Below are 17503 nucleotides of genomic sequence, written 5' to 3'. Positions count from 1 at the left end.
GGCTCCCCACCCAGCATGGAGCTTGACATGGGGCTCTATCTCACAACCCTGAAATCATGACCTGAGCCGAAATGGAGAGCTGGACACAACCAACTGAGCCACCCAGATGCCCCAATATATCACATTTAGTTTATTCATTCATCTGCTACAGACATTTTGGGTTGGTTCCATCTCTTGGCTATTGTGACTCATGCTGCTATGAACATGGGTGTATGGTTATCTCTTTAAGAACGTGCTTCCAATTCTTTGGGATATATACACGGATATGGTATTGTTAGATCATATGGTAGTTCTATTTTTAATTCTTTGAGAAATTTCCATACTATTTTCCATAGCAGTTGCAACATTTTACAATCTCATCAACACATGCGACATGTTCCAATTTCTTCATATCCTCACCAATACTTGTTATTTTCTGGGTTTGTTTTTTTTTTGTTTTGTTTTTTGTTTTTAAATAATAGCTATCCTAATGCTTGTGAGGTGATACTGTGATTTGTATTTGTATTTCTCTGATGATTAGTGATATCAAACATCTTTTCATATGTTTGTTGGCCATTCGTTTATCTTCTTGGAGAAATGTCTATTCAAGGCCTTTGTGCATTTTTTAAATTGGGTTATTTGATTTTATTGTAGTTAAGTTGTAGGAATTCTTCATGTATTCTGGATATCAGATATATGATTTGCAAATACTTTCTCCCATTTCATAGGTTGCCTTTTCATATATGTACTTTTAAATTAAAAAGTAAGCTGATAAAAATATGATTTATTCAGTTAAATTCAGCAAACATTTATAGGGCACTTAAATGTTCAAGATATTCCACCTGGTTCTGGGCTTGATATAAAACAGTAGTTCTCCTGACATACTCCTTCCACTATAGACTGAATAATTAAATTCAGCTGAATTAACAGCTGCAGTAGGGATGGTCTTAAAAGTCATAATCCAGTCTGTACATTTTCTTGACACTAGCTCAACCCTAGCTTTTTTATACACTGAAGCAGAGAAATTAGGGTGCTGGGCCTCTTGGAGTCCTACTCTTTTAGTCTGGGAGGCCAGTTCAATCTGGATCTTTCTGATTAATGCTGGGCCAATATTAATGGGATCGTGAGCCAGTCCTAGATGGGCTGAATAAGTCGGAGTTGGAGCCCAAGATTTTTAGTCTTCAGATCAAAAGTCTTCTCAAAGGCAGGCTAGAACCAAATCAGTTTTGGGTGGGGGCTTGGGACATAGATCACCAACTGAATATATCAAAGATGTCAAATGATTGTCATTTTCCCCATTGCTTCACCAAAGCCGTCCTTTTGAGTTAGACAGGGCCACAGAATCCTAAGCACTGATCTCTAGGCATCCATCCTCACCCAGTCAATGAGAAGGCTTAAAGATGAAGCCTCATTGTGATTTTTGACCTGTATTCCATAAATATTGTTTCGTGTTAGTCCTATGTAATTCAGTCCTAACGGCAATTGTGATCAAGTTCCCCATGTAGAGGACTCTCAAGCTTTCTATGCCCCAATACATAATATATCTGTTAAACCAATTAGATTTTAATTTGTATTTGATTTTAGCCTGATAAACCATGCAAAAAGTGTGGAGAAACCCACCTGTCACTTTGATATCCCCTGTGGCTTTGGCAATGTTGTTTTCAATCTTACAGGAGTATGTGTTGTTGATTGTGACATTGTAGAGTACAGACACAACCTTCATGGTCACATTCTCAGAGTTCAGCTCAAAGCTGGTATTGGAGACCTCTGAGAAGTTGGCTCCCTGGTCAACTTGGGATGCCCAGACCACTGTAGGCTGGGGGAACCATCGGGGAGCCTCACACCGTAAGCTCTCTGAGCTGGCATTATAGTCCACATTCACCTCTGGGATGCTGAAGGCTGCAGGGATGAAAGTCAAAAGGGAGAGATGTCAAGGTCATACAGATAAAACAATATAGCCTTTGAAGTGCTAGGTCTTAAAAACACAGTCATTTCCACCACTGAAGTGACTCAGTACCTCCCCAGTGGGCTGCCTGTGTATGGCCCATTGTATTATAAATGCAAATAATGACTTGTACAAACCTTTGACAAAAATCACAAACTCCAAGGACCTAAGTTCTAGGTATAATTGTTCTAACAAATTTCTCCAACTAAGAGGAGTTCCAGCTCATCCCTTAAAGATAAGGGATTAAGTTGATCACAAAATGTTTATTCCTTAAGGATTTGGGGCATTTTCTCAGGCACCTGTGAAGCCTTTTGGATGTTATGTATTTTTCTGCCTGGAGGATAAAGTTAGGGTGGGGAGCCAGAGGGAGAAGGAAAAAACAAACAGCATTCACCCATCACCCACAGAAATTCCATACGCAGGACTTGTCATCACGGGGGTTTGGATTTTGCTTGGGTGGAGACTCTCCAGCCCTGGTATCCAAGGGTAGAGACAGTCATTTGTTTTCTTCTAAGATAATCCTCCTTACTGGGGAGGTACATGAACTTTGAAATTAAGACTAGTTTCCTCTGATATCCAGGCAATGAGACTTTTGTGGGAAAATGTTAAGACCTGGACTTTTGACTATAAAATACTTATTATGCCAAATGGCAAGATCCAAGTTATTAATTTATTTGGCACTTTTGTTTGCCTGCGACTGTGCTGGGAGTGAGTAAGTGGTGAAAGGAAAGCCTTGATTTGCCCTTAGAGAATCTTCCATGTAGCAGGGGAGAGGAGACTCATCTGCTCAGAGCAGGCAGGGAATGAGATGATGTAAGGAGCTGAGTGTACATGACAATGAACCACCATTTATTGAGGGTGCATTTCTTGCCAGGTGCCAAATTCCAGACATTATTTCATTTGATCCTCACTACAGTTCTAGGGACCTGTCTTATTATCAGCATTTAAGAAACAAGCTTTTAATTTTGGAATGATTTTAGATTTACAGAAACATGGCCAAGATAGCACAGAGAGTTCTTATATATACCTCACTGTTTTCCCTAATGTTAACATCTTAACCATGGTGTATTTGTCAAAACCCAGAAACCATCATTGATGTATAACTACTAACTCATCTCCAGACTTCATCTGTATTTTACCAGTTTTTCCACTCATGTCCTTTTTCTTCCCAGGGTCCCATCTGCATTTAATTGGCGTGTCCTCCTAGGTTTCTCTGGTCTGTGTCAGTTTCTCAATCTTTCCGTGTTTTTCACGATCTTGACGGTCTGAGTGGTCCAGGTCAGGTATTTTGTCGTTGCCCCAACCTCTATTGGAATTTGTCTGGGGTTTTTATCAAGATTAGATTGAGGCTATGGTTTTTGGAGAGAAAGGCCATAGAAGGAAAAGTGCCCTTCTCATCATATCACATAAGAATGCATACTGTTGACATGACTTATCATTGACGATATTAACTTTGATCACCTGGCGAGGCAGTATTTGCCAGGTTTCTCTGGAAGCTGGACTTCACTAAGAAAAACACACCCGGAGTGCGGTCAACGGGGAGGGAGGAAGTACTAAGCTCCACCTCCTGGAGTGGGGAGATCTAAATACATTACTTGGAATTCATCTGTAAGGAAGATTTGTGTCATCTGGAAGTTATGGAAGTTGATAAAGTTGATCACAAAATGTTCATGTGTATTTATTTTATACTTGGAGTTTTCATTTACTACCATGCTGTTTGTTTTGTTGCTCAGATTGTTCCAGCTTTGCCACTGGAAGCCCTTTGAGTTGGCTCCAGTGTCCCTTTGACATGACCCTATTAATCCCCATTTTAAGATGAATAAACTGAGGGTCAGTGAATTTGCCTTGCCCAGGTCTGGCTCTACATCTGTGCTTTACACCACTAGAAACACATGTCATAAAGTGTCCAAGGAAGGCCTGTGTAGACTAGTGTAGGCCAGGAGGCCTCAGGATACTTTCTGCCTACTTTGTAAGTCCTTTCTTAAACGCCAGATTCTCCATGGGGGCTCTCCAATCCCTTCCCTCCCTATGCATCTGGATGTGATCCCTCTCCCCCTGCATCCCCAAATTACTCTGTAGTACTCTTAAAGCATTTGATAGACTTTACCAATTATGATAGGTATTTACCTATTTTTCCTATCTCTGCCCCAGCCCTCAACTCTATAAGCTGCGTTCTCTGAGCTCTGCAAGAGGAGGGACCATCATCTGGTTTTCTTTATCATTTTTTTTTTACTCCTCACAGTACCTAACTGAGTTTTTTTATTTCCTTTTTTTAAAAAAGATTTTATTTATTTATTTGACAGAGAGAGAGAGATCACAAGTAGGCAGAGAGGCCGGCAGAGAGATGGGGGGAAGCAGGCTCCCTGCTGAGCAGAGAGCCCCAGGCAGCACTCAATCCCAGGACCTTGAGATTATGAATTTAGCCGAAGGCAGAGGCTTAGCCCACTGAGCCATCCAGGTGCCCCAACCTGAGTTTCTTAGACATAAATTCACCAAGCTGAGTTGATAAGGAAGGGTGGATTTCATTGGGGGAGGATTAGTGAGTTTGTAGAACAATATTGTTTTTGTTAGTTCCCTTTGAACTCCTCCTAAAATGGGTTCCATTGCCATGAGTCCCTGAAGGTACTGATTTCAGACTTGAGCTAGGGCCTGCTTAGCATAGAACAGTCTCAGGCCAGATCATAGGTTTCTCTTACCAGCGACAACAAAGGTGGTATACCATAAAGGAGACCACATTTATTTTGGTAAAATATTTCAGAGAATATACCTGAAAATCCAGAGAAGACTAGAGTCCGGAACAAGATTTTAAGACCCAATCTTATAAGGGGGCTATTTTTGGAGTGGGTGTGGGTCTTGGACGGCAAGGATGGCTGCTGGCAAGATGGTCTTTGTCTTCTTGGTCACTCATGAGGATAACATATTTCAGCAGCAGCCCATTGTCCTTAGCCCCAAATACCTTTGGGCGCTCTCTTTCCCCTTTTCCAAAAGTAACTCACCTCCAGTTTTATACTCAAGATTGGCATTCCCCTTGCCTTTGGAGGTGATGATGTAACATTGGTAGGTGCCAGCATCTGTGAGTTGCACGTTCTTCAGCCTCAGAGAGGCATTGCCGCCTATCACTTGATCAGCAAACACTGCTGTCCGGCCTCTGAACATTTCATCTTGGTCTGACAGGTCGTCTTTGCCTTCTTTGAACTCATGTACCAAGCCTATAACACCTTCCTTCAGCCACTGTATCACGATATCAGAAAGTTTGATGTCAGGTTCAAAAGTGCAGCTCAGGATTCCATCCTCCCCGATGTTTCCTGCTGAGGTCAGAGTAGTGACTGTAATGGAGTGTCTCCCTGCAATTCAGGAAGCAAGAGTCAACGCCCAGGGAAGTTTTCCAATGTCTATAGCCAAACCCTTCGTTACCAAAGGCCAAACAGGGACTTCTGTAATAAACTGGAAATATAGAACCGGAGAGGCATTAAAAAAAAGAAGACATAAGAATAGAAAGAACAGGAAGACAGTAATCTTGAGTCTACAGCAGATCTGCTCCTTGAGAACAAGCAACCCAGCCCTTGAGAGGCACCAAGGAGAGAACATTTTGAACTTGGAGTTTGAAGATGAGAATTCAAGTCCTGACTCTGTCACCTGATAGCTGTGTGACCTTGAAAAAGTCATGTAACCTATCTGGGTCTCAGAAAGATGGAGGCAATATTATCTGTCTTACCTACCTTAAAGGGTTCTCGTGAGGATCAAATCAAATGGATGTGAACTTGATTTGCAAACTGTAATTACACACATAAGGTATTGTTATTCTTAGTTAACCAGAAGTGGCCCAGAAGTGAAACCTCATGTTAACTAAATGTGGCTAGCAATTTGGAAGAATGCTAAATTCTAAAGGGCTGTTACTTGTATCTCCATTTAAATGGTGAAGAAACCAATGACAAGATAAGTGTCTTGGTCAAGAGTATAGTAAGAGCAGGGTGTCTGGGTGGCTCAGTTGGTTGAGCTACTGTCTTCAGCTCAGGTCATGATCCTGGAGTTCTGGGAGAGAGCCCCCCACTGGGCCCCCTGCTCAGCAGGAGGTCTGCTTCTCCCTCTACTCTTCCCCTCTCATGGCCTCTCTCATTCTCTCTCTCAAATAAATAAATAAATAAAATCTTTATAAAATAAAAGGGTATAGTAAGTGATGGTATAATGAAGAATGGTACTTAATTAAATTGATTTTTGGCTTAAGATAAAAGTCACCTCCTCTCCAAACATACCGCCAGTAGAAATATTAATTACGATGCCAGCCATGTCCACAACCTCTCCCTCAATTGCCCAGTGGATGACCTGGATAGTCTGTGAAGCATCAGCCAACTGTTCCTTCCTTGCTGGACACTGCTGGCTGGGGATGCCTATGGGAGGGTGATTCAATTAACTGAATCTTCTTGAGAGGCTCCTTCTGTGATTGGATATGCAGTGAAGGAGAGGAGGGGTATTTGAGCCCAAGACGAGAGTGGAGCAGTTGGAAAGAAGTATGGGGGAGAGAACATGAGAGAGAAAGATGAAGAGAGTCCTCCATCCCTAGAGCTGTCTTAGATCCCGAGGATTCTCAAGTCTAGTTCCTGTCCCAATTTCTGAGTATCCTTTACACAAACATTTTATATTAAAACAGTCTGCACAAACTTCTCTTTCTCACAACCCCAAAATTCCAAATTGATGGGTCCTGAGTACTTCTCAACTGCACTTCTTAGCTTTCTTATTGCTATTCCTGCCTCTGATCTTTGCCTCCATCCAATCTATTTTGTAAAATTGCATTAACCTTACAGGTAGACCTTAAAATACAATCTGGACATGTCAGTTTTATAATCACTAATCTTCCATGGTTCCCAGGGGCTGGGGACTGAAGTTCAGATGCACTAGCTTGGCCTTCAAAGCTAAATGCTTCATGGCACAAATAGTGCAGGGCACATAGTGAATGCCCCATAGACATTAGTTCTTACTGCTACCTTTCCAGCCTCATTTCCTACGATGTCCTTTCATAGTCTCTACTGCTTATGGATATCAAGTGATTTATTGATTTTCTGCTTTCACTGGAAATATACATAAGCAAAGCGTACCTGCTATTTTTCAGATTTCAGAGATAAACTTTATGAGCATAAGGATATTCTTGGGGTTTCACCCCAAGGGACTGGAACTAATTGGCTCCCAGGCCTTTGTAGAGTAGGTAAAGGTAATGGATGAGGGACAGAGCTGGAGAAGCTAAGCCAGATGGATTTATATGAGAAAGAACAGAGAGTTGTTAATGGGAGAAAAATTATAGGTTAAAAAAGAGGCAGAGGAAACAAAACCTGTGCATAGGGTGGCTTGGGAGAATGTTTTGGGGGCTTCTGAGTGTGGGGGAAGAGGGACTTTGGAGCAGCTGCCATGCACGGTGGTTATTCACGTGGGAGATTTGGGAGAGAAATTATGAAAGAGGATAGGATGAAGTTTTGCTGTATAATATGAATGCAACATACCCCATCCTCTGCCTTGGCATTTTCCTGAACATACTTTAAAGATTTAATTTGCTGGGAGCCTGCTTCCCTCTCTCTCTCTCTCTCTCTGCCTGCCTCTCTGTCTACTTGTGATCTCTCTCTGTCAAATAAATAAATAAAAAAAAATCTTAAAAAAAAATTTTTAAAAAAAGATTTAATTTGCTTTTCAATTATTTTTACTTGACAGACTAATATCCAAGACATTCCGGGCTAGTACTGGTTATACAGTTATACTATTCTTCTTCACACCCCTGTTCATCCTGCACCTACAATTTATAGTTCCCTCCTCTCCTTTATCACCAGTTATCCAAATTCTACTTATATTCAAGGCTGTTCAGATGGCAGCCCTTGCATGAAACCCTCTTTTGATCTGCCAAGACAAAATTAATAGATTTTCTACTCTCCCGTAACACTTTCCCTTGCCTTTATTATAGCAGCTCTACCTTGTGTCTAGTCTGGCCCTGGCACAAATTTGTAAGCTTTTCAAGGACAGAAACTGTCTTAATGATTTTTGTAAGTCATCTAATGCTACGATGGCTCACTGTATATGTCAACTTGACTGAGGCCCTGGGATACCCAGACATTTGGTCAAACCTTCAGAGGTATCTGTGAGATGTTTCTGGATAAGATTAACACTTGAAGTGGTAGACTGAGTAAAGGAGATCATCCTCCTTAACATGGGGGAGGGGCTCATCCAATCAGTGGAAGACCTGAAGAGAACAAAAAAGGCTGAGTGAGAGGGAACGCCTACCTCCTGACTGCTTTCAGCTGGGGCGTTAGTCTTTTTCTGCCTTTGGGCTGGAACTGAAACTGTCTTCTTGGATCTTGAGCCTGCCAGTTTGGGGCCTGGAGCTACACCCTTGGCTTTCCTAGTTCTCAAGCCTTTGGACTCAGATTGGAACTAGACCATCTGGGTCTCCAGCTTGCAGACAGCAGATCTTGGGATTGTCAGCCTCCATAATCATGGGAGCCAATTCTTTCTAAATCTGTATCTCTCTCATATCACACACACACACACACACACACACACACACACACACACACACAATCCTATTGGTTCTGCTTCTCTGGATAAGCCCGACTAATATGAATTTCAGTACTGAGAAGTGGGGTGCTGGTGTAAGAGATACCTAAGCATGTTGAAGAAGCTTTGCAGCTGGGTAATGGGTAGCAGCTGGAAAAGTTTTAAGGTGTATCCTAGAGCTAGGGATGTTAGGGGTGATTTTGGTGAGGTCTCAGGTGGAAATGAGGAACATGTTATTGGAAACTGGAGGAAAGGCCAATCTGTTATAAAGTGGCAAAGAACTTGGCTGAACTATGTTCTAGTTTTTGTGGAAGGTGGAATTTACAAGTGCTGGAATTGGATATTTAGCTGAGGAGGGTCCTGCAAAGGTTGGAAGGAGTATCTTGGTTACCCCCGACTGCTTATAGTAAAGTGTGGGAAAGGAGAGAGATGAATTGAAGAAGGAATTGTTAAGTAAAAAAGAACCAGGGATGCCTGGGTGGCTCAGTCGGTTAAACAGCTGACTCCTGGCTTTGGCTCAGGTCGTGATCTCAGGGTCCTGGGATCAAGCCCTGAGAAGAGCTCTGTGCTCAGTGTGGAGTCAGCTTAAGGATTTCTCTCCCTCCCCTTTGCTCCTCCCCCATACTCCCTCACACGAGTGCTCTCTCTTTCCCCTCTCTTAATAAGTAAGTAAATAAATAAGTCTTAAAAAGAAAAGAACCATAAGATTTGGAAAATTCTCAGCCTATCCATATTGCAAAAAGAGAGAGAGAGAGAGAGAAAGAAATCTGTTCTGGAGAGAATACTCGGGGTGTGGCTGTATAGCCATTTGTTAAGGAGAGCACAGGTGCTACTCCTGGGCTTAATCAGTGACCTCAGCAGAAGCCAGGAATAGAGATGGGGATTATACCAGCAGCAACACTACCAATGGGGGGTCAGAAAAACTAAAAGGGATAGAACAAATGAGACAAAATAAACCTGACAAAATGTCAGGTTTCTTAGATCCGGCAGGACAGGACAATAGAGCTATTCAGCCATAAGTGTGTGCTATTCTTCCAGAAAAGGGAAGAATAACCCTAAAGATGATTCAGAGATCATTAGGGCTCCTGAAAACCTCCTTGGTTTCAAAGGATGGGGGCCACTGCCTCTGTTCAACAGGCTAGACAGAGGGCCACTGATGGTAGCCTTAGAGATGGGGCCACCTGAAGGCTGGGGAGGACTTTCCAGCCTCCAGAACTGTGAGAAAATAAATTTCTGTGTTTTAAAAAAAATTTTATTTTTAAAGATTTTATTTATTTATTTGACAGACAGAGATCACAAGTAAGCAGAGAGGCAGGCAGAGAGAGTGGGTGGGAAGCAGGCTCCCTGCTGAGCAGAGAGCCTGATGTGGGGCTCAATCCCAGGACCCTGGGATCATGACCTGAGCCAAACGCAGAGGCTTTAAACCACTGAGCCACCCAGGTACCCCTTAATTTCTGTTTTTTAAGCCACCCAGTCTATGATATTTTGTTATGGCAGCCTGAGCAAAGTAAGACAAGTGCCTAGTGCTCCATTTCTACAAGGAAAAATAGTATTTGTTGAGTGAATGAATAAATGAATGAATGCATGGAATCAGTAGAAATCAAAGCACTATTTGAGATAATAGTTCTACCCAAAATGATTGTAGGCATAAGGAACATTCAGCAGGATTACCATAGCTAAATTTTGGGGAAATGTGAGCCTGTGAAAAGGAAGGCAATGAAAATAACAGAGATTCTCAATAAAATCATGGAGCAAACGTAACTGTGTTAGAGCAAGAATAAATTTGATTGTAGTTTATAAAGTGCCATTAAAGTTGAATTGAAAAATTACTTTTCAGAAAAAAAATACATGATTAAAGCAGTTTATGGGAGGAATGAAATGGTAATGACATATCTTAGTTTGGTAATTTTGCTACCGAATTAATTTTAATGTGTTGGCCCTGAGCCCAAAGGTAGAGAATTTGCTGAAATATCTCTTCGAGAACTTAATGATTGAAAGTAGGCAAGTGTGGAGTGCCCCAGGGACATGCTGCAGGCTTGAGCCCATTTAGGGTTGCATTAAAGATGTGGCAGATGGAAGGAGTATCAAGTTGATTAAATCCTCTCCTCCCTTATCAAATCAAAAGGAGGAATAAAAGCCAGTGAGAACTGAAAAAACAAGGAGGACCTAGCCATTGCTTTGCACCCAGAAAGCAATCAATAAATGCTTGTTAGGTGAATAAATGATCAGAAGTGATTAAATGAAATGTAATTAGCAAACAGCAGCAAGTATAATTGCTTCTCAAAAAAAAAAAAGAAAGAAAGAAAAGAAAAAAAGAAATCTGTATTCAAACTTGCAAACAAATAGGCTCAAAGAACTATGTTCTAGGAAACACAATCTGGCCTGGTAGGATCTTCCAGGCCTCTTAACCACCAGTGGCTCTTGTTTGGTTTGGTGAGCCAAAGGGTTTTGGTTTTGAGACAAAAGAAACCTTTTTTTTTTTTTTAAATTTATTTATTTATTTGACAGAGATGACAAGTAGGCAGAGAGAGAGGAGGAAGCAGGCTCCCTGCTGAGCAGAGAGCCCGATGCGATGCGGGGCTCAGATCCCAGGACTCTGGGATCATGACCTGAGCTGAAGGCAGAGGCTTTAACCCACTGAGCCACCCAGGTGCTCCCAAAAGAACCCTTTTAAGGGCTTTAGGAGAAGGGAGCCTGGGTGGCTCAGTCAGAAGTGTCTGCCTTTGGCTCAGGTCATGATCCTAGGGTCCTGGGTTTGGGCTCCCTGCTCAGCGGGGAGCCTGCTCCCTCTCCCTCTGCTGCTCCCCCTGCTTGTGTGCTCTCTGGCACGCACTCTCTCTCTGTCAAATAAAATCTTAAAAAAAAAAGAAAGGCTCTAGGAGGTCAGTTCAAGGCAGTTACCTCATGACAGAATTCTGTTAATTGAAACAGGCACAGATTTGAACTTTCAAGTCTGAAGACCTACCTGTTTACTGAAAATGTATTCTCTGGCCCTGGAGGGCTAATTAGTACAACAGCTCCAGTTTGCACGGGAAAAGAGGAGCAAGCTAAAATCCAGAGTTCTGTTTTCACAGGGGCTGAATGCTATTCAGTTGCCCTGTGCTGTAGGAGCAGAAATCTCTTGGAAAGTGAGGTTACAGATAATACAAGGCAAGAATTCTTCAGAGATTATGAATCTGGGATGTCCCAGTAGCACCGGATAAAGCCTGGGAAATGGGGACACCTGTGTGGCTCAGTGGGTTAAAGCCTCTGCCTTCGGCTCCAGTTGGGATCTCTGCTCAGCGGGGAGCCTGCTTCCCCCACCACCCCTGTCTGCCTCTCTGCCTACTTGTGATCTCTGTCTGTCAAAGAAATAAAATCTTTAAAAAAAAACAACAACCTGGGAAGTTGCGTAAGACACGTCCTGTCTCCCGCAGCCTACAGAACATACTGGGCATGTTCAACAGTGGGCATTCAGCACCTGATGCTCTGTACGATGCTGGACATCATAGCACAAGGCTTAACGGGGTCCCACGGAGGCTTACCCGGCACCAGTGTGAGTGCCACACCTGCCCGGGAAGAGAGCAGGTTTGGGGGTGGTAGTGGCTTCCTTGAGAAGAAATGAGGAAGGATGCTGGGCCAGGCTCGAGGAGGGAACAATTGGGAAGCAGCTGGTGTTTGAGAACAGGTGTCAGGCCCTCTGGGTTCAAGTTTCAGCTGTGCCACTCCCTGGATATGTGACCTTGGACACGTTTTCTAACTTCGTTTTGTCATTTTTTTTTTTTTTTCATCTGTAAAATGAAGATGTTAATGATAGTAGAGGCTCCCTCAGTCGGTCCCTGAAAGGACTAAATGCTACAATACAGGTAAAGAGTTTAACTTAGTACCTGACTTGCCACATGTTAAATCTTAATGGTATCAAGGACCATGGTTAACTAGAATCATTTGGAAAGATTGCAGATCAGAGCAGCAGGAGGAAAGGAACAACTTTAGTAATTGCTTCAGTTAAAGTGACTCGTTTTCAGGCTGGTAAGAACCATGAGAGGTGAGAATTATCATTCTACCCATTTTATAAATGGTATAAAGAGGCTCTGTGGGAGTAAATGGCCACCTACAGCCCCATACTAGATTCAGTATTGAACACGATCTTGTCTGGAACTAAGCCTGTCCTCTTTCTCCCATGTTTGGCTGATAACCATGGCCAGACTAAAATATGTAGAGATTGGTGTCCCCACCTTATGTAAAAATGAAAACAACTGAAGACCATAAAATAGAAGAAAGGCCAACAGCTGTTTCTCAGATGAGTACAATTAAAAAAAAATCTCTCTCTCAAATACTTTTCAAACAATTTGTTCAGTCTCCTATTTTGGTGCCATGAACACATGCCTGCTTGGCTTATCCAGTGTCCAAAGACACAGCATCTATTATGAGGAGTTTCCTGTGGCTTTCTGCCCTGGCCTCTCTAACTTCAAAGGAAGTTGGCCCTAGTATGTCAAGGAAATCGTGCAAGTTTTAAGAAGTGCTATATAAGTGCATTAATAATCACAAATTATCATTAATGGCATGGATGCCATTAATATAAGGAACAATGGCAGCCATTTTCTACGCTCATGCGCTGGGTACTTCACACACACTTTTCTCATTTAATTCCCACAATGGCTCTATTTTACTGGTGGGGAAACTTTTCTGGAAAGTTGTGTCCCAAAGGACACACAGTTAGTGCCAGACCTGAGATTAGAACGTCTCTGTCTGATTCTTAAACTCTTCCCTTACACAGAGCCATTTGAAGTCATGGACTGGGCTAAGTAGGGTCGGGGGCCTTTCCACATGTCTCCCACCCTTCTCGAAAGGTCATTCACAAATGCTGTCCTATAAGCAGGGGTTAACGGGAGCCTCTCAACCTCTCTTCCAAACAGTCTACCTCAAATGTGTTTTATGTTTTATGGGGTCTATATTTAGTACTTCTAAGGGGTAGGATGGCTATGAGGAGGTGGTATATATGGCCCGAGGAGAGTTTCAAAGAAATTAAATTTTTTTCTGTATTTAGGAATATCTCTATGTCTTTAAAAGCTGCGGTCTCAGGCATAATGCCTACAAAGCAAATCAGAAAACACCCTTCTCTGCCACAACCCTCTATGAATGTTACTATTGGCACAGGGTGGTGGGGAGGAGTGTGGGTTCTGGAAGCAAATTACCAGGGCTTGGTACTATTGTCCCACCTGCTAGCTGTGTGCAACCTTGTGTGAGTACTTACCAGGATGTAGTAATAATCCTCATCTCCTATTTGTTGTGAACAGTAAATCAGATAATGTATGCCGAGTTATTTAGTACAATGAAGTGCACATTGGAAGGATTCAGAAGATATCATCATCATCACTTATGTAATATCATTTCCTTAATTTCACTGTCTTGTGTATTAAGCCAGCTAACATTTTATTGAATTTATCTGAAGTGTGATAATATGATGCTCTTAGATAAGGGTTATGGTCTTTTTAATAAAAGCAATTGGGAAAAATCCAACTAAAGAGTGCTGAGTTTAAATAAACAGCCCATTTCATCCAAAACAACCAGCTTTTACCCCCATGAAATAGGAAGGAGGTGGAAAAACTCTTCATTGGTGGTAGGGTTTTAATATTATGGGGGGAATATTGCTGAACTGAATAGACTAGCTTTTAGCTATGTATTTACCTCTCCAAACATCCATCCACTAGTCCATTCAAAAGGCACTTAGGGAGTACCCTCTGAGCATTGTCTTCAGGAAACTGAGCTAAGTACTTGAGGTCACTATAGTTATTCAACAGGGAAAAGTGTGAGTGGCAAAGGGTTGACTTTCACAAGGAAACTGGGACAATGTGAAAATTCTTGCTAGGGTAGTCAAAGCCCCTGACAAGCAAAACATAATTCCAGAGGGGCCCTGGTGCCAAGCCATTTAGCCCTAGGCCCCAAAAAATTAGTCACTAAGATTTAGAGTGAAAGACAAACACTGGGGTTTTAATTCAAGGTGGTATATAAGATCCAGGATAGGGTAAATTATAACTAAGGAAGAGTTAATTAAGCATTAATGAGGAAGGCACCGAATGTATGCACTGATATCTTTAAAAGTTAGCCCAAAATATTTGCTTTATCAATATATTACTGCTAAAAATATGTACATATTTTATAATATATATTTGTAATATGTGTGTATATATGAGTGTATTAAAGTATGACGTACATAAAAAATGTACACATCGTAACTGTGCAGTTGGAAGAATTACCACAATTTCATCCCTTGTAATTATCACCCACACCAAGAACTAGAACTTTATTATCCCCCGGAAGTCCCCTCACACTCCCTCCTAATTGGCTACCCCCTCAGGCTTTCCCTGCCTTTCTAAGAGCAGAGATTCTTTTGCCTGTTTTTGAACTACAAATACATGGAATTATACAGAATGGACTGTTTTGTGTCTGGCTCTGTCGCTCCACATTATGTTTTTCATATGAACATGTACTCACTCTCCTCAGTCCCCAGGAAATAGAAATTAAGCCACAACAAGATTCCACAAGAGCAAGTGCTACAGAGGGTGAGGACACAGAGCACCAGCTCTCTCATATGCTTCTCGTGAAGAGTAAATTGGTAAATCATTTTGGAAAACTGAATGACGGTATCTACTAAAATCCGTTTATTGCCTTCCTTGGCATACTCTTTTCCAAAGTGCTTGTTTTAAGATTTTAGAAAAAAAAGAGACAGCAAAACAAAGCAGAAAGTGGGACATTAATAAAGATAAAAGACAAAATTAATAGGAAAACAATCAGAGGAAGTAAAAATCAAACATGAACCTGGTTCTTTCAAAACTACTGTTCTGTTGACCTCAAACCTGCTTTATGATGAGACACACACACACACACACACACACACACACCCATGCCCAAGATTAGCAATAGGTAAAGAGATAACAAAAAGGAAAATGAACTCTAAAGGAATATTAGAATGAAACAGGCTAGTACATTCAGAAACAGATCCATATACCTTTGGATACTTGATTTCTGACAAAAATGGCATTTGGCGAGAAGTTGGGGGAAGGGCAGTGGTTTTAACAAATGGCACTAGGTCAACTGGAGAGCCACGTGGAACATGTGAATTTTGACCACTATCTTGCACCATGCCCCAAATTAATTCTGGATGCTTAACAGATACAAATGTGAAAGGTAAAACAATAAGGCTTCTACAAGATAATCTAGAAAAAAAAATCATGACCTTGAGATAGGCAAACACTTCTTAACCTAACAGTTATAAAAAGTTCCTGTATGACGGAAAAGATGGATAAAATGGACTAGATTGAAATTAAGATCTTCAGTTGATTGAAAGACGTCAACATCACTAAGAGAGTGAAAAAGCCATAGAGAAGAAGAGATTTTACATTGTATATAACCAAACTGCTTCCAAAATATATAAAGAATTCCTACAAATCAAAAAGAAAAAATAATCCAATTGAAAAATGGATGAAAGACAAAATAACTTTTTAAAAAAGATCTTATTTTTTAAGTAACCTCTACAACCAATGTGAGGCTCAAACTTACCACCCCGAGGTCAAGAGTCATGTGCTATACTGACTGAGCCAGCCAGGTGCCCCGAAATTTTTGACAAAGAAAGTGAGGAAGGGGACTAATACCTTTTCCAGGCAAACATATCTACTCTGTGTTTTCTTCATTCAGGCTTTGTGACCACGATTTGGTGGCAGCACACCCACGGCAGAGGAGAGGGACAGAGAGAAGGCAGACTATAAAAACTAAAGTTATAGAGTGACAGGGCCACAGACTAAGTTAAAATAGAAATGTTGGCCGGAATTTGGTAGTTTAAGGGAAATGGAGCAAACAGGTTGCCTCAGAGAAGACAGCTGCTGGCCTAACTCAATGTGTCTTACGTAGGTGGCTTCCGTAACAGATGCTTCTAAGACGCGGTCCACATAGACAAGGAAAGATAAGACTCTGCCTGTCACTGACATCAGCTGCGCTCAGAAACTCACCATCCACGCACAGCGGCACCTGTTCCCTCCACTGGTCACAGCCAGTGCTCTCTTTCCCTGAGACCCCTGTGTGCAAAGACCTGATGCTTCACTGCACGGGGATCATCCCTCCGGGCCAACCGCAGGTAGGATGGCTCAGCCGCAGCCCTTTCTCCGGGTCGCCAGAGTGACCTCTGCAGTGCTGACTGGTAGGCAGAACTCTCTGATAAACAGCCCGTGGGGTTCTCTCAACTACCTGGTCACATGGACATTATTTCCCCGGCCTGTCACCGAGGAAACAGAGTCCCAGGGGGTGAAATGTAATTCAAAGAGAGCAGAGCCAATGAGCAGAAGAACCAGTGTTCTGATTTTCCATTTGGCCCCATCGAGTGGTCGGGATGTAGTGGCGAGGGGTGAGTGAGTGAGTCACAGGAACGCGGGAAATCACATACCTGAAATACCAAAACCGATGATAAGGACAATGGCTCCAGCCAAAATAATGATGATGCTAATAACACTATGGAGAGATAGAGAAACAGGAAATTACTCTTCATTGCACTTGACATGCTGCTTTGCAACCGGGGTTCCTGTGTGTTATCTATCAGAGGTACTCCTAAAAGCATCTTGACCTCTATCTGCACCATGAGCCCTTACCTAGAAAGCGGTGCCTTAGGCAGGATTCTCAACAATCCCCATCTCCCCGGGGTGCTGGGAGAGATGGAAGGAGTGACCCCTTTATCTGACGGTGTGTCATCTGACTCCTATTTCCAGATCGGGAAAGACTGTACGAAGATCGTTGGGGCAAAACTGATGACACCTCTGCAGTGCCAGGCGCAACTTGAGGGGGATGGGTCCCCTACTCAGTCCGCATGGAGCATCGATGCCCATCATTGACCTACCTGTCTTGTCTCCTTCCATAGACTTTACACTGAGGACGGCGGTCATGTCTTCGCCCATACCCACTCATCCCCAGTTCCCTGAACCCTCTCGATCCTCAGTGGAACTTTGCTTTCTCTTATTAAGAAAGTAATACAAGGGCACCTGGGTGGCTCATTCGGTTAGGCCTCTGCCTTCGGCTCAG

At 42.3% G+C, this 17503-nt stretch overlaps 1 protein-coding gene across 1 annotated transcript in view; it reads right to left on the bottom strand.

Annotated features, from left to right (window-relative positions):
- Nucleotides 1–17503, bottom strand: part of VTCN1 (V-set domain containing T cell activation inhibitor 1) — a 74795-nt gene that overhangs the window by 7123 nt on the left and 50169 nt on the right. The window contains exons 4-6 of the mRNA XM_046019651.1: nucleotides 16875–16939; nucleotides 4921–5268; nucleotides 1600–1878 (exon numbers count right to left, since the gene is read on the bottom strand). Of these exons, the coding sequence (XP_045875607.1) occupies nucleotides 1600–1878; nucleotides 4921–5268; nucleotides 16875–16939 (692 nt within the window). The remainder of the gene's footprint in view (nucleotides 1–1599; nucleotides 1879–4920; nucleotides 5269–16874; nucleotides 16940–17503) is intronic.

This window comes from Meles meles, chromosome 1 (genome assembly GCF_922984935.1).
Source record: "Meles meles chromosome 1, mMelMel3.1 paternal haplotype, whole genome shotgun sequence".
Taxonomy (NCBI): Eukaryota; Metazoa; Chordata; class Mammalia; order Carnivora; family Mustelidae; genus Meles; species Meles meles.
This window is presented reverse-complemented; position numbering and strand designations above follow the sequence as displayed.